At 31.5% G+C, this 18,911-nt stretch overlaps 1 protein-coding gene across 1 annotated transcript; it reads left to right on the top strand.

Moving 5' to 3' along the window:
- Window positions 1-432: 432 nt before the first annotated feature.
- Window positions 433-18,079, top strand: LOC133192810 (uncharacterized). Its single transcript, XM_061328818.1, has 11 exons — window positions 433-481; window positions 9,173-9,292; window positions 10,137-10,325; window positions 10,707-10,882; window positions 11,481-11,598; window positions 11,973-12,039; window positions 13,116-13,133; window positions 13,865-14,020; window positions 14,365-14,483; window positions 14,976-15,057; window positions 17,742-18,079. The coding sequence occupies exons 2-11, from the start codon at window positions 9,173-9,175 to the stop codon at window positions 17,852-17,854; spliced, it is 1,158 nt and encodes a 385-aa protein (XP_061184802.1). The 5' UTR covers window positions 433-481; the 3' UTR covers window positions 17,855-18,079.
- Window positions 18,080-18,911: the final 832 nt, after the last annotated feature.

Here is an 18,911-nt window from a genome sequence, read left to right as displayed (position 1 = left end):
CTTCATTTTGCACACTGCCAGACCTCTGAACTCTTTGTTGTGTCATTATGAGGTTGTCACTACATCAGAACATGATGCATCTTCCATATATAAATGGCTTTGGCATAGATATGCAAATTATCTCAGGCTCCTATATTGGTTATCACCTCACAGACCAGATTTACAATTTAAAAAAAAAACAAAAACAAATACGTAAATAAGACAGCAGAAAGTTAGACATTTATTCCTAAAGGACGAACATATCAACAAAATATCAATAGATACTCAGAAAGTCACGTAGAAATGTGGCTAAGAGAAGCACTAGGAGGAAGTAACCTATATTAGGTTTAAGTACTACATCCGGTCTGTTGCCATTCATAAATAATATAGTATAAGTATGTAATAGTATAAGTGGACTGCAAACTGTCTATATGTAAACAGGAAAGAAAAGACAACAACGCATTTCGTCTCAAGACCTTCTTCAAGTTGGGAAGTCAAAAAGGTAAGTACTCGTTGTATACGTCTAAATATAGTAATACTTGTTTTTTTTCAATATTTTGATGTTTGCAAAGGAGGGGGGGTGTTGAGGTAGGTTTACTAAATCAGTCTCCGGAAGATCTTAAGTTATCAAGTTTTGAAGGGAGAAAGGAAGTTTTCCCACTGTTACACACGTGTCCCGGGAATGACATTCGTATTTTTCTTTTAATTAAGGAGAAAAGAGAATGTCTAATTTCTGTAAATGAGATTCTCCTGTTAACATGCAACTGGATATTTGGGGGGATAGCAAATCAATCCATGTTAGATAACATTAGTCTCTTTAGAGAAATGGACAGACATAGCCCACATGTAGGATGTGCCTTTCCATTTGCCAAAAAAGAATAAATAACATGAGCCATTACACCCCAAAAAATCATTTTGTCAAAAAGTTTCACAAAATTTTCTTGTTAGGTTTTAGACTATTTAAAAGAAATTCAATATTCGAATAAAAGTCGTTTATATTGCAATTTTAGGAATTTAGAAAAGATTATATTAGTCTTTTTTTCTTAAAAAAATGAACAACTTAACTAATTGAAGTGGAAATCTAACGGGAACTACACTTTTGGCTGAACACACACACACACACACACACCCTCTCACACACACACACACACACCCTACACACACACACACACACACACACATATATAAGGATAAATTCTTGCATATAAATGGCTTTGACCACTTAAAAAATATATTGAATATATTTATCATCCTAGACTTAATAAGGAGTTATTTAATTGGATTTGAATTCACACAACATGCGGATGTGTATGACTAAAGCGATTCTGCTGTTCTTGAAAAGTGGACTTTTTTTAGCTAGGGCTTTAAAATTTGCTTCCCGATTTAAGACTGTTCTCACTCCAGTGACCATAAAATAAAAACATAACTGAATCTAAACAGGTTAAAAATTTTAGCACATTAATGACTTTATATGGCAAAACTACTCTAGAAAAGATTATAATAAGATTTAAAACTCTTGTCCCCAGTAGAGGCCCACCCTACCCCTACCCTCCCGAAGGGGAGTGGTTTGAACAAACTTCACAACGTGAGGTAGCTTTCATTTAGATTTAATCTTTTCTGGTCCAGTGGTTTTTGAGAACACTATTTTTGCATTTCTTTGATTAAATTTACCTTATTGGAAGGATGGATGATCAATGCAAGGATTTTGATTGAAAATAACCCTTGAGTTTTAGAGAGGAAGATAAAAAGAACGACGTAACATAAAGAAAGACGATGTTGACAGCAATTATACTGTGATCAGATAAGCTCGATCACTAGAAGCAGTTGACTCAGCAATTTTCAAAGATCATAATCTTAAATTTTTAAGATAAAAGATAACACAGCCACGGTTTCATTGGAAGATGCGTTGATATAATTCGGAAACGATGGAAACTCTGTACTGCCTTTTTAATGGGAGGAAATAATATACTGAGGTGTCCTTTCCCCACTCCATTCATGGAGAAGATCTTAACTGGGCTCATATTTTCCGGGGGGGGGGGGGGGATACTATGCGCGGAGTCTGTTCTAAACACCGGAATTTACATTCGTATATATTTTAATGTGCATGTAGTAGAAAAGATGTTTTCTTTTTGTTTGTAATTTTTTTTGTAAATGAGATTTTCCTGGAAGCAATAGGATATTTGGAGGGATGCATGTAAAATAACATTCTTTAGAGAAGCAGATAGACAAAGCATACATTTAGGATGTGCCTGTCAATTTCTCAAAAGAGAACAAATGTGCCATTGCACTCCAAATAATCCTGTTGTCGAAACATTACCGAAATTTCCCCTATTTTTTGTCATAATATAAACCTAATGGTGAATGTAGCATCATATTAAAAGTGTTGCTAGCCTTTCTAATACAAGACTGCTGATTTTAATTTCACTACTGGTATACTAGTATTGGATTTTCTCTTTGTATGAAAGAGTTCAACGCCAGATCACTCTACTCTTTGTCAGACTTATGAGAGGCAAAGCCATGTAGACTGTAACGGTTGCAATTGCAAGACTGTTTCAAAAGAATTTTTAATTTCAATTCTACCACTAAAACATAAACAAAATCAAACAGCCAAAGGCTTCATTACACTTTCTATTTTCTTATGGCTAATTTTACTTGCTGCTATCATTTCAACCTTCTTTGAAAACATTGACTACATATATATAGGACATGGATCGTGTATATGGCATAGAGTACAACAATGTAAATAATAACTCTCAGGCCTTTTTTATTCCATGTCGGTCAAAAGCTCTTTAGAGCTTATGTTTTATGCTATATACACCTGTCAATTTAAAAATAAAGCTCATTATTATTATTTAATTGTCCATTATCATGTTTGCTTATCCAACATCTTACATAGAGTTTCTGATTGACACTATCTATGTAAATATTTTTGAGATCATGTCTTCCAACAATCTGTCGGAATTCCCATGGGAACTAATTGCGTCCCGTTATTAGCAGATATTTTTGTATTCATATGAATCAGAATTTATTCAAAAACTTCTACATGAAAAGAAAAAGTCTCTTGCTGTTGTCTTCAACTCCACATTTAAAAAGCTGTATATATATATATATATATATATATATATATATATATATATATATATATATATATATATATATATATATATATGTATAAAATTTATATTATATTTAAGTCAATATATCCCTTTAAAGTCGAAATAAAAGATACCACAGAGTCAGACACATCTGTTTCATATTTTGGATATTTCAATAGTAAAAAACGTGAATGGCAACTCTACAAAACTTTATCATCACGACTTCAACTCTTCTATCGTCAACTTCCCTTATTTATGAAGCAATATTATACCATTATCACTTGCATATGGAGTTTATGTCTCCTAGTTGATTCGATACGCAAGAGCATACTCCACGCATAAACAATTTCTAAAACGAGGCAAACTATTGACAAATAAGTTGATGAAACAAGCATATCAACAGTCCCGTTAAAATTTTTCGCAAGTTCTATGGTCAATACAATGACCTTATCAGCAAATACAATCTATGATTAAGTCGAATGTTGACTGACGTTTTTCAATTTTAAGCCATTATTTTCACATTGAATTGTCTACGGATTTTCCCATTTTCCCGATGATGAAAAGGAGTGCACTGCGGAAGTGACCGGTCGACAGGGGATGCTTAATCCTCCATAGCACCTGATCCCACCTCTGATGTTTTTAGAGGCCCGTGTTTGCTCTGCTTGAAATTTGTATTGTTTCAATGGACTTTGAGCTTGAATACTGTTCGTTAACTTCATATTTCATTTCATATTTAATGGATTTGCGCTATCATACTGGAAATATTTAAAATTCGGACAGGGCTTAAATGTGAAAAAATACAAGTAAATTTATAGAATTATTAGTCGATGAACCATTTTTCAAAGATACCATCTTCACAGTGTGATATTCATATATCTTTTTTTTTTACATAAATTGTTTCAAGGAAGCAAAACTTAACAGGTAGATCTATGTGAGAAATCTGCTCATGAGCAAACTCAATTTACGTACATTGTCTGCAGTTAAAGTGCTCCATATGCATTACAACAGGAATATCCCTCAAACAGCAGCCTCTTGTATGTCTTGATTCAATGACGAAGTATACAAATATTATTCGTTATTTACGAACAACAATTAATTTAACAGTTTTTCAAATCAAATTACATCTCTTTCCTGGTAAAATAAATATCCAGACTCCTTGTTTATATGATGTGAAGTGTACATGCACTTTGTGACACCAAATTTAACTCGATCATAAAATCTTAGAAAACACTATACTTGAGCTCTACCTACTTCAACTTTTAATTCGTTAATGGCCGAGCAACCTTCCACGTTACTTCTAAGCTGCATATTGTACATATGGCAGCTAAATAGAGACAATTAACTTTTGAAGTACCTCAGACATTTATTTCTTCTTTTATCTCTTTTTAAAAAAAATCTTATATCTTCTGTTTGGGCGAAATATCTCTACCACCTTTGTGAATCCTGGCACACAGGAACCTATTCCAAATGTAAGTATATACAGTGTATAATACTGACACTGGGGCAAATGGAGAGGGTTGGGGTGTAAACGAATACCTAGAAAGGAAAAAGAAGAAAATACATGTTCATGCCCAAAGAATTTTAAATTTTTATAATTTTTTTAAGAGGATTAAAATTTTTTTGTCTTTCACATTAATTTGTCATAACAATTTATGCAATTGCTGAGATCTGGAAGGGGTAGGGGTCTTTAAGATCAAATATCCCAGGTACTGATATTTTATTTACAAACATATACTTACTTACTCAGGTACTAATTTTTTTTTTCCCTAGCATCTATAGTTACTCGCCCCATTGCACAAATTATAGCTTAATGTCACTAGATTTGATATGAGCATTTTGGTAATTGAAATTCATTCCTGCTAAAATATTTTCCCAATGTCTTTTTTAGCTGTTGTCATGTTTTCACCAAATTCTCTTATTCAATTCGAAATTTTACCTTTAATGTTTTCGAATGACTTTTTATCGTGAATGTTGTTTAACGTCCCATTCGTGAATTTTTTACTTTTATAGAGATGTCAAAGTATGCCGGTGAAAGACTTCAAATTTAGACCTATGCTCTTCAGTCAGGGCCATTTAGCAGTGAGGGTTTTTTTATCGTGCCAACGCCTACCGTGACACGTCCGAAAGACGCATGATTTTCACTTGACATGCCGTGCGCTTGGCGAAGGCATATACAGTCATTACATATGTTTACGTCTTAGATTTGACGTACGACGAACGAGAATGAAAGCCGGTCCTCCCGATCACGAAGCGAACGTTCTACCACTAGGCTACCGTTACCGGTGGATTTCGTTTGAGAAACTCTCTTGTGCGCTTCAGAGGATACTAAAAGATGTTAGTATCATGCTGTTTGATATTTCGCAGAAAACGATTTGTATTTATTATTTAGCAGAATGCCACATATCTCAAAAAGCACAAGAGAGTTTCTCAGTCGAAATGTACTTTTGTTGTCTTGAAATACTCCAGATTCAACCCTAAATGTTTACATTTGCCAATGTCTTTCCTTATATAACAATACTACTTAAATTGAAATGCAATTTTCAATGACATGCAGTTGGTCACATGATCAGACTTTCTTGCGTTTGGAAAGCAACCTGCACGAGTCTTTGGAAAGTTTCGATTGTGACGTCACATGACGTCGTAGGTAAGTTATGTTGCATTTCCATAGCAAAGTCTAAATAGTGCCTATATTTCTTTGTAACACGAATAAAAAAGTAAAATATAAATATAAGAAATAAAATATCATTTTTTAGAGTTTCATTGGGTAATGACATGAAGTCGGTACGTGATCAATTCTACAATAATGCCCTTCGGGCGTTATAGGATTTGATCACTTGACCGACTTCATGTCTTACTCCAATGAAACTCTAGATTATTCTCTCACCGAATGTCTGCGGACTGTTATGTTTGCCAGATCATGACAAGAAGCACAAGATGACCGATATACAAGGGATGCTTACTTCTCCGTGATACCTGATCCCACCTCTGATGTTTTAGAGATCCGTGTTTGCTCGGCTCCAAATTTGTTTTGTTTCAATAGATTTTTGAGCTTGATTACTGTTCGTTATCTTCATATTTCATTTTATGATTAAAACCTCTGAATGGAGCTCTTCATACAGATATTTGAAAATTCGCCCACCCACCCCATCCCCCATAGTTATAGCAAATTATTGGTGGACTTTCTTTACAGAAACAATTCCTCGAACTTTGGAATCACTCCTCAATTGCAGGATTGTTCATTAATAAAAATTGCACGAAAATAATCAAAGGAAATAAAAAATCACGCTCGTTTTTCTTCCTGAAGTGTAACTGCTTACTATTTCTGGCTGGGAGTTGACTATAAATTGATGTGTTGTCAACTTTCTCCATTCATTCAGTGCATGAAACAAACCTGTGAATATATCATACTCTCAGCAGAACGAGATCAACACTTTTTATTAGAGGACTAGTATTTTGAGGCAAGTCACTGTTTATAATTCTTTTTCTAGCAAGAGCTACTTAGGGCCTTTTTTGGCCCTGTGAATTTCTGAAAAATCGAAACTCCTGGGTTTTGGTTGACAATGCAGTATTTATCACTTTGACCCTTGGTGACCGTGTATCCACTGAACATGACGTAATTTTCTCTCATGTCAATGCATTATGACGTCATGAAATGCGTCATTTTTACCAAATCCTGTAAATTCCGTTAAAATGGCCAAAAGTTGAAGTATTTTTCAGTATTTCACATAGACCACAACCTCTGATCCAAAATGTGCAATTATATAATGAAAGATCTGTTTCTGAAGATCATGTTTTAATTTTTGGATCGAGGGTTGTGCTCATATTTTTATTCTTTGCTGAAGGTATTCAAATACCCTTGTTTTCTACAAAATTCAAAATTTTTGTATTTTTACAAAGCCTGTTTTCCAATACCTGGATTCTCAAAAAGAAATTTTGTTATAGGAAATAAGAGCACTAAGTCTCTACTTTATTTTGATATATGAAATGGGACAGAGGGGTGATAGTGTATCAATTGAAATATGGGCAGGGCCATTTTATGCATAAAGTGAACCTAGCTCTTTCTTTGTCATTTTCTACTTTCTAGTGGTACGAATCAACAGCAGTTGATTGTCAATTTAGGCATAATCTGCAACATTTTAGCTGCAATATTGTGTACTTTATTTTTTTTTTTTTTTTACATTTGCGCATCCTAATTCAAGAATACAACTCCTATTTTATCAATTTATATATCAACAAAATAGTAATTTAATATGAAAGTTTACATATTGCCAAGAAAAATAAATTTAAAAAAGTCGGTGTGTTTAAATTGTTTTAAGGTTTATGTATCAATGGCAAGGATATTGTTTTAAAAAATGGCAATAACATAATATAAACCATAACTATAGATAACTGTGATATATCAGTTTTAATGTTTATCGATACCGACTAAAATACTTGATATTCATTGTTAAAATGATTAACTCTTTGCCAAAATTGGTATATGATTATGTCGTTTGTGTATAATAACGACTTATAATTTTATTCAAACTTTCACTTACTGAAATTGATATAGCGGTTTTGAATAGACTGCTTCTTCATAGAATGACTGTAATAATTAATCTGGTACATAACGAAAGAACTTCTACTAATTAACAATTAACATATGCCAGTTAGTACATGTACTCATTGTTAATAAGTAAAATAGTTTTGTTTGTGTAAAATCAGTGGACAAACTCCACTCTGCCATTAAAGTTTTAAATCTTTTATTATATCCTAATTTGAGATAAAAACATACTTTCAGAAATTATGGAATCTGCTTATTCAATTACATTGCAGGTGGCTTTTAAAATAACTGATAAATAAGGCATTTGTTCCGATGGATGAATAATATTTGATATGCAGGAACACTTCCTGCATCTACTAAAAAGACTATTATGTTTTGTTTTTGTTTTTGTTTTTTTTTTTCAAATTAGATTTTGCATTTTTTTTGCGTCATTAACAATCACTCACTGGTAAACATTACACATGGACGTGTTAATCTCTATTGCTAGTATTACATTTAACAATCACTCACTTGTAAACATTAGACATGGACGTGTTAATCCCTATTGCTAGTATTACATTTAACAATCACTCACTGGTAAACCTTAGACATGGAAGTGTTAATCCCTATTGCTAGTATTATAATCATAAAGTCAAAACAGTCTAGACAAAACATTAAAGGTCAAATCACGTTAAGAGTGCCAGTTTCCGTTAATCGAAGAGAAAAATGACACGAATCATATACAAGTGTTGTTTTTTTTTTTTGTTTTTTTTAAATCCAAGGTTAATTTGAGATTGTATACAAATAAGTATCAGATTTCAAAAGCACGACAAAAACTGTGTTGTCGTTATATGATTGGTATGCATTTTTAATATTTTGATTCATTATACTGAGTATGTTACATTTCAAAATCAGTTATTAACACGGAAGTGATCATCCCAATTTCTAATAAGAGAGTGAGTTAAAGCCAGTCATTCACAAGTACAATTTTTATGCAAGGTTAACTTGTTATTTTCATAAAAAAGAGTGTGTATACTCATATACCACAACACTCTATAAACTGCTTTGTCATTTCTTAACTGGTAAAACTGCATCACAAACAAGATATTGTTGAAGTTTGAGGACCATCATGTGACAACCACATTATTCTTTATTATCTTAGGCATCGACCACAGAAATAGGGCTTAAGTGATGATCACTTGAACTTCTGATGTAAAGTGTTTTGTATGAGTTGCCACTAGAATGAACTTTCAAAATTTAAAATTTCCTTTTGATGGAAGGCTTTCGATAAATCTGACTAAACATCTGAAAGCAAAATTTTAGTCATTTATCAGGAACAATTAATCATGACAGGGAATGTATTATTTGTTGCCTTTATAATTTTTAGGTCAATCAAACATTTGCAAATTATAATAGATGTATTTTTAACAATAGAAAGATAATAAAATTGGTATAAAACTGCAAGTTAGATATGAAACTAAGAGAAGAGTTTTATTTAGAAATCACAAAAAATTACTTTAAGTGCTGTGGAGTGCTTATGTTTGATCATACTTACAAAGGGCACCTTGTTCTGTAGATGTGTACTCTAGGAGAACCAAATGGTTTTGATGACGTAGACGGCCTAGGAAACCCGAATGGGTATGATGACGTGGATGGTCTTATTCCTCTTGTAAAGGCCAGAAGATGCATTTTTGTGGTGCGTGGATATTTTTTATTTTTATTTATTTATTTATTTATTCATTTATTTATTTTTTTTTTTGAAATTTCTTTGATTAATCTGATTTTATTCATTTAGGAAAATTGTTCATTACGAAAAAAAAAATCAAGGATTCCCAATGCAAATTGATTTGAGCAGTTAGCCATTTAATATAAAGAAAGCACTAAATAGGAGGAAAATCAAAATGATGCTAATATTGCTTATTTCTAATTTTTAAAGTACATTTGAATGAATAATATGTATATACTGTACAGTAGTGCAGAAGTTTCTGATCAGAATATAGTAGCACTGATTTGCTACTCAGTGGTTATAAAGCGCAATCTACCCTAACGCATGAAATGTTTGTTAAACACGGGTAACTTTTGAATTCATCCCTTCTGCAAGAATTAGTCGATGAATTACATTCTTTGACTATCCTCGGCATCCAAGCATGAAACAGGGTGTCAAAAATTATAATAAAATCCATTATTAGACATATTTCATACGCTGAGATTTTTATCATACTTGTTGAAAAAAAGACTATCAGTTTATACACATTTTATCACATGTGTATCAGATTTTATCGCGTAAGTATCTTTTTATTGCATAAAACTCGTATACTGACAAGCTTAAGTAAACAAAATAAATAAATAAATGTATATGCATTTAGAATAAGGCACAATAATTAATTTTTTTTAGAAACTAATGAAGTAAAAATACAGGTTCTAAAAGCAATGCTCAGTTATCGAAAACAAATAACCTCTTAAGTACTAATCACAACTGATCACAAAAGGTTGGATGTCGTACAGTTTTCATATAATATTTTGTTTTTCTTAAATTATAGAACAGCAGCAGATTCAGAGAAAACAGTCCTCCGTCAACTGATATCACGGACAATCCTCCATCAACTGACGTCACGGACAATCCTCCATCAACTGACGTCCCAAACAGTCCGTACACCCCAAACGACAACAGCACGGAAAACAAAATGATAAAATGTATTCAGCGAATTAACACTCGAACAAGTTCCGAGGTAAAAGATCGACAATACCGATCCCAATATAAAAATAAATATTGGATACTATACAATCATTGAAAAAAAATATAATGATCATTTCAAAGTGTGGAAAGTACATGATCCACAAATACGTAGGAATCTGCAGTGCATATATAATTTTTAGAAGCATCAAAGAAACCCTTTTACCAGAAAGATTTACCAATCCATTTTTTAAATTATCTGAAATTTAAAATTATTTCATACTGAATCACTTGGGAAATTTTAAGACTACTTTACAGATAAAGTGTCAATTTTGAAACTACATGTATATCAACATATGACACTAATTTGAAGATTCTGAGAGGCATTTCAAATTTCATGAAAACAGTCACCGAGTCCTCTCTATCACCTTTTCAGCTTGATGAGACGCTGCTGGTATCTGAAATCGTTGTGAGGCACCAACGCCAGGACACTGTTGATGGAGATCCTTTAGGGGGATTTCTTTGTTCTACCTCCCGGAAAGATGGAACGAATATTCATGCATTTTGTACCTTAGACGAGAATGGTATTCTTGCAAAATCCCTTTATGTGAAGTACGTTTGAGATTACTCTTAAGTATTTCATTTCTTTAATTCCTGGGATAGTTTTTTTTTGTATGTTGGTTTATCAACTCTCGTATTATACTGTATTCTGCGAAATATCCTGCAACCACCGCTTCAACTGATCGAATAAAGGCAACTCAATAAACTAAAACTATATTCGATCAGTGCGAAAATATAGCTTCGTGCATTTTGACGTCTTTAAAAGCATTGTGAGGACATCTCTTTTGCATTGTTTACGCCATGATGTCAAAATATCAAAAACAGAGATGTAACATAGCTCATTTTGGAGGTCAAATGTAAAACTATATATGTTGCAGGATAATCAAAAACAAGATAACTGTCTTGAAACAGAAGCAGTATTTGGGCATGGGTAGAAAATAAGGAGAGAAAATAAAAAGAGGGTTTGGCTTAGCTTCCTTACCCTCTCCCAGACGTCGCTTATCCTATTACCCTAGTATTTAAAGACAGGAACCATACATTACATGTGATGTAAAGTCTTTTATATTTCAATTATTAAATGTTTATTGGCAAAAACGTTTATTTATGTATCTATTATTTTTCTATGAGTATTTCAAAAAATCTTTTATAGAGAAAAAGATATTCTTGTAAGTCTTAATTCTGCACAACTGTTGGAATCCCCATCTCTTTGCCATGAGGAAGTTCTGGAATTATTTAGGACTTTGCCAATAGGAAAACCAATCACTATGGTACATTATTTTTTTTTCAAATTCAAAATTGAAATTGGACATAATTTAATTTCTCATTTCACCAATTTCCTTAAAGAGGAGTATCAGCAGAAGTGAAAATACAGTTTATTCAAATTAGTGCGTTGAGGTATAACATCAGTCCTGTATTTTATTAAATCAAGAATAAGGCTAAATAATGCTGTTCTCGATCTTTTATATATATATATATATATATATATATATATATATATATATATATATATATATATATATATATATATATATATATATATATATATATATATATATATATATATATATCTTGCGAAGGAGGTTCACTATAACAGACTTAATAATTAGTATAACTTGAATTAAGCTCTTTATTTTTCCCCCAGGTATTTTATAACAGGAAAACAAAACTATTTACAACAATAGAATTTGAACTTGAAGGAGTCAAACAAGGTATGATTTAACAACACAAACATTTTTGCGTTTCGAAACAGATAATTTTATTTAAGCCTTTGTCCCAGTGAAATTTCAAGAAAATTTGAATAATAATGTTAAATTTTTTAAATGTTATACAATTATTTATAGCTGTTTTGAGGTCAATATGATGTTTTAGCCACCTGAGGAGTACAATATTCACCGAGCCCGAAGGGCGAGGTCAATATTGTACTTCGTATTGACTGAAGAAACAGCAATAATTGTTTTATTATATGATTCAATAATTTATTGATACGAACTCATTATTCATTAAGTAGTTCATGCCATCTTACTTGTTTAAATTTGCAGAAGTCGTAGCGAAATGCAATGAGAGAGGCGGGATTAAATAAACATTACCAGTCGTATTAATTTGGAATTTTTAAAATTTACTTTAATTGCTATGAAAAAAAGAAATTATGTCAGCCTCTTTTAAAGTATAGATTTTGAAGGGGGGGGGGGCATTATCAGGGAAAATGACAGCTAAAAGAAATCTTTGATTAGCCCCCACAAAAAGAGAATTCTTTTAGCTTTAAATTTTGTTCTTGGGTTGGGATGGGGTGAGGGTGAGAGATTAAGGTCCATTAGTGAGGGATCAATCTTTCAATGAATATTTTTAGCCTAAATTAAAAGTAAAAATTTACGTTAAAAATGTTTAGCGGGTGGACGGGGGTCCCCTGCACCCAACCCCCACAACCATTTCCACTCCAAATTATATATTTTCTAATGTTATGTTCACCTGAATGGAAGTCAGTAGCAAGTGAAAAAGCTTTCCAAACCTATTTGTATCAATTTGGAATTTCCAGATCTATTTTTGGACCAATGTAGAAAATAAATCCTTATATTTACCTGGAAGGTCACGTGCAGGTGAATATAAAGTAGTTTTTTTTTTTACTTTGTTGGACCTCAGCCAATCAGAGAGATAGAAATTATTCAATCATATAATAAATGTTAATGTATTTATACTTTGCTTAAAGTAAACGAAATGCAATTACTATTAGTTAATGTTATTGGGTACATGTAGATGCGACAGAATTGAAAATATATTTTTCTTGCAGGGGAAGCAAAAGAAGATCGTAAGTATGAAATGCCTGTGATTAGATTGAAAAAAGAAATCTCAAACAAAATAACTAGTAATGTGCATTCTTCCACTGACAAGAGGCGTGTGTCCTTTTTATTTTGAAGTAAAAGGTTTTAGCATTATTTCATTCATCAATAAGAATGCATAACGACCTCATATACACCGTTGAATTTTTTAATTCCAAGTTAAAGTCTTATATGGCATATTTTTTTCAAGTTTAGACTTGCTAAAATTAAAATGATCTTTATATTTGTTTATTACTTTATAAAAAGATAGGACTTACCTGTAAATTACACAATTTAAATCAATCACGTTTCAAAGATATTAGAAATTTAAAACAATAACCGATTTATTTACCGACTCCGCATTTAAATGATAGACACAGTTTAAAGTCAATTTAACTATGGAAACATGAAGTTATTCAAGTTCAAAATCGGTGAAAATCTTAATTTAAAAAATTAGATATGTAAATAACATATATCTTGTTTATCTAGTACACTCAATCTTGTTTTTTTTTTTTTTTTTTTTTTTTTTTTTTTTTAGCTCAGATACGCCATATATAGCATTAAATCCAGATACATACGTTGTATTATATATACGGAAATATATTGATCAATTTCATCGATGTTTCGGCTTTGCCTGGCTGTTTATGATTTTTATCTACCCGATATATTCCCGTAGAGAGTCAGTAACATTTTGGCAGATATGATATACTGTCTGTTTCAGTTATGGTGAAGACAGAGTGTGTCAAACTGACATCAGCGAGTCAGTTATCCCCTAGTGTTGAAGCTCTGAGGATTCCAAATCAATCAAAGTTCCTTCTTCTTGACAAAGGACGCCTTCTATACAGTCCAGTCTCTAATTTCTTAAAGGACTGTAGATGTATGGCATTTTTTCTCTCTTTTCTACATGTAATGTCATGAAAGATTTCCCATATATATTACGTACAAAGAATACTTTGTATGTACATGTATTGCGGTATATCAAACATAAAAAAAGCATGCAATATGCCTTTGAAACAAAACAAAAACACTTTAGTGAATCTCTTTCATTTTCTAAAATTAAACACACTCTAGCTGGAGAAACATCACCGGTGTTTAAAACTAAGCATCTTAATTTCAATTATTATTTAGATGTTTGATTTATCAAAACGTTGCATTTTTCTATGAAACGCTAAATCAGTAGACATAATTATTTTTTGAAATATTAATGCCTTTCATGATTAGGTCATTTCATCGTCAGGAGAGTCCTGAATGAAGAAACTTTTCGCCTTGAATACAGATATCAAGCACAGAAAGATAAATCTAAGTATCTTGGCATGAAAGGAAACGCTCTTGATTTAATTGTAAATATTACTCCTTGAATATTAAACTATAACAAGTACAAATATATATGCTATATTTAAATGATTTTACATTTTATATGTAATATTGTATAAATTCTTTGAACTATTATAGAATTCTAATGTTATTTATAATGTTATTTTAATTGTATTATAACATTATTGACCCAATACTAAGTAAGGAAATACTCTTGATGTGATTTTTGTAATATAATTTTTTTTTGAAATATTATAAAGTTATATTCTTATTTATAATTTTATTTTAATTGTATTATAACATTCTTGAACTTATACTAAGTACCAATAGTATTATTTAAAAAATCGATGACAAGTATTCTATTCGCAAAATAATTTACAATAAAAGTACTTATTACTAATCATAAAAGATTAATGAAAAAGGAAAGATAGTAGTTTTTCTTTGTAATTGTAACCTTTGATACTTTAATTATTTTACATTCACTAAAATGTAACAAAAAATTGTTTGGATTATTGAAGGATGGATCGGACAAAGGATTAACCCTGTTCCAAAAAGAGGAAAGAGGCGGCCTTGTACTTTTAAAACTCTCCGGACGAAAAAGTAAGAACTAGGTCTACTGCCTCTTATTACACTGGTTTTCTTTATACGACTCTAAAAAAAACTTGTATTTTGCATATTTTTGTACACCACGCGTCTTTCATGTTATGAAGTAATTGCTGCTAAAGCAGCGATACATATTGCTCGGACTTGTAATTTGTACCACTTGGTTCTTTTTTCTGGCAATGTTGACACAAGCTTTACCAAGGGACTGGATTGGTGATGTCTTTTCATGTACGTGTTCCTTTGTCCGTATCAACACTTTTGTTGATCTTTGGTAGTTCTGTTGTATGCGATTTATTCATTGTAAATTATCTTCAAGCTTTAATCATAAATAGATAAATACGATAATATACTTTAAGCAGCCTATAGGAGTTGATATTTGCCTTTGCCTTGTTCCATAAATATTTCTTAGTGAAAACAAATGAAAAAAAAATCATCTTAGCTGAAAAGATGGTCTTTTAATCTTATTTCAGTGAGCATTGAGAAATAAGGACGACATTTCTCAGATCACAGAATGAAATCTGAAAATAACGAACAGTAATCAAGCTCTATAGTCCATTGAAACAATACAAATTTGGAGCAGAGGACACATGGACCCCTGAAAACGTCGATCAGAGGTGGGATCAAGTGTCATGGAGGAGTAAGCATCCCCTGTCGACCAAATACACCTACCGTATTCTCCTTGTCATGATCGGGCAAACGGAAAAAAAATTGTAGACTATTCAGTGTGACAATAATGCATATGGCCTAACAGTTTGTAACGTCTGTCAACATTCGACTTGATGATATAGTTGTATTTAGTTACAAGGTCATTGTACCAAACATAGAATTTGCGAAATGTTGATTCTAAACGAGACAGTTGATAATCTTATTTCATCAACTTATTTTTGAATAGCTTGCCTCGTTTTAGAAATTGTTCGTACCTAGACCATGTTCTTGCGTATTGAATCAACTGGGAGACATAAACTCCATATGCAGGTGATAATGGTATATAACTACATAAATAAGGGAAGTTGACGATAGAAAAGAATGCTGAAGTCATCACGTATATCATACAGTTAAATATCCAAATATGAAACAGACGTGTCACACTCTGACATTTTTTATTTCGAGTTCAAAAGGATATCTCGAATCAATGTAGGAACGAAAATAAGTATTGTTAATTGATATATCTATATGTTGAAGGCCATAGCAAGAAACCTTCAATTCATGTAGAAGTTAGACATTTGTTGGGCGTTAAAACTGAAATACACTGTGAAATGGTAAATGCAAGAACTTTTCCCTCGAATTTCGCGTCAAAATGTGTAAAAAATTTTGAGCCAGGATTAAGGCTCTACCACTGCCACCTCTGCCACTTGGTTGTTCTTCTTAAACTTTCTGAATCGCTGATAAGGGCAAATAAAACACCGATTTTGTTTGTAAACCTTGTATGGAATTGCATGGGAATTTTCAACTAGATTCTTTTTGATATCCCTGAAGCGAAGTTGATGTACGTGAAAAAGGGGGATAAGAGTTATATAAGAATCACTTTGTCTGTCCATCCATTCCATGCCCTTGTAATAAAGAAACGTTGGAAACTCATATTTAAAGATGGCTTATGATTTGAAGGTGTGTAGTTACCTTAATTCAATGTCATTTGAACAAGTTCAATGTTACTTTTATAATAATGTAGAATTCCTATCCTGGCCATACCTTATAAACATAAATTTGCTTATAACCAGATAGTATCATATTCTTGACCTAAGATCACATGGAAAAGTGTGAGGTCATAGGCATAAAAAGTGTATAATATGATATCCAGAAATTTCTAATGGGTAAGTACTGGAAGTCCATACTTCACAAAAAGATTACTGATGACCTAAGGTGTGATATGACCTTCATTTAAAATCATTTGAGCAAATTCAATAACGCAGAAAAATGTTCAATATCCGTCCTTGTCTTATCTTCCGATGCAGAATCATTGGAAGTTCATACTTCATAAATGGAGATTAAACAAACGCTTCTAATTCCTTAAAGGATGAGCTGCCCTGTACATTGCTAGCAGATTTACATAATTGTACACGCGGCAGCTAAATAAATTAAAATCCTGAATTCCGCCGACATTTCCTTCTTCCTTTTCTCTTTTTAATCCCTATATTCTGCAAGCCTGTTTTTGCCAATCATTTTTCCTATATTTTTGAATCCAGGAAGATTGATTTTTTTAAGGAAGGGAATTTTATTGAAACGGAATACAATGTAAAGAAAAGGAGGGTTTGTCAACCATGATTCTGGAATACTCTAAACAAGCGAAATAAAATAATGTACATACCAAATAAAATTTTTCAAGAACTTCCTTATTCTTGAAAAGAAGATATTTAATTATTATCTTCACCTGCCATAACATTTCACATAAATTATTTTTGTAAAATTCTGTATCCAGTGAAGGGGATGTGTACGTTAATATCAACAGATTATAAGTCTCCATCTTTTCAGCACATGGCAAACATTAATAAGAATCGTCAAGTGTACATATATACATGTAATATGCATTTTGATATATCTTCAACAAAATTAACGAATAACTTTTTTTGTCAAATTCTATTCAGAATAAAGATTTTTTTTGATGCAGTGCACTTTATCAGAGGCCAAGTGATGTAAAATTGTATAAAATGTTATTTATTATTGTTCTCTTGATTGGTTTTTAGATATGATTGTTTGTTACAATGAGGACCGTGGTATCTATGAAGTTCTCCCTCATGGTGTTGATCTCAAACCAGAGCACAGAATAAATATGGTGCGCACAAACTGCCCGGTGTGAAAAATCAAACCTTCGGATATCCATGAAATTCTTTTGTAATATTCCGAAGAACAAGAAATTTCAATTGCATTATATTGAAGTTACATGTTTTTGAAAAATAATTAACTCTGTGTGATATCTTTTTAACTGTAGGTTCAATACAATATTGCTTTTATTGAAACGTCCATAAATACTAAATAGTACAAAATGCAATCTTTTTAATCTGAAAGAATATGCTTAGTTCTCAGAATATTTTGAAAATTCTTAATGATTGTACAAAGCATTTCAAGTTTAAATATTTTATTAAAAATATTTTTATTTTTCTAATGAAAGAATTATGTTTTTATCACAATTTATATATGTAATTTAGTATATATATATATATATATATATATATATATATATATATATATATATATATATATATATATATATATATATATATATATATATATATATATAATTGGTTAAGCATTAACGTATGCTCAGTACTGTTGAAAATGTTCGTTGTTGATGTTTGTACAGGATGAATGTACACCTTATATTTTCTGCCATTTGCATAATATTTTTCCTACTTTAAGTTTCTTTACATTTGTATTCTTATGTACTGTTCTTTGAGGACATGCTAGAGTTTATGAGTTAACTATATACATGTTTTATGCTGTGAAATAATTGAATTTGCAGTCGTTTTAAGAAGTATATGTTAGTTATGTTTTTTTTTTTAACCTAAGGCCAGTACTTTTCCAGAATACATTTCTTACAGAAAGTTTGAATTAAATTGATAAATTTCTTTATCAAAAGTAAAGGATGTTGCTTTATTGTCTTTTTTAAAATAAATTCTTGAATTATAGCGTATAGTCAAGATATTATGTGTCTGCTACCAAAACTTCCTGTTAATCATTCATCCAGAAAATACCAATGAAATGCAGAATCCAAATCATAATTAAGAGAATGCTGAATTGTTTTTATTCGAGTTCTATCAACCTAGAAAAAAAAATATATAGGGACATGTTTAACCTGATTACTTATCCAGAGTAGGTATGTCAAAGGCAGCATTGGAAAATGTTTTAGCATTTCT

The sequence above is a fragment of the Saccostrea echinata genome, unplaced genomic scaffold, assembly GCF_033153115.1.
Source record: "Saccostrea echinata isolate AGI-Se365-2 ecotype Australia unplaced genomic scaffold, CSIRO_AGI_Sech_v1 ptg000025l, whole genome shotgun sequence".
NCBI classification, from domain to species: Eukaryota; Metazoa; Mollusca; class Bivalvia; order Ostreida; family Ostreidae; genus Saccostrea; species Saccostrea echinata.
Note: the sequence above shows the minus strand (reverse complement) of the source record. Positions and strands in the feature narration are given on the sequence as shown.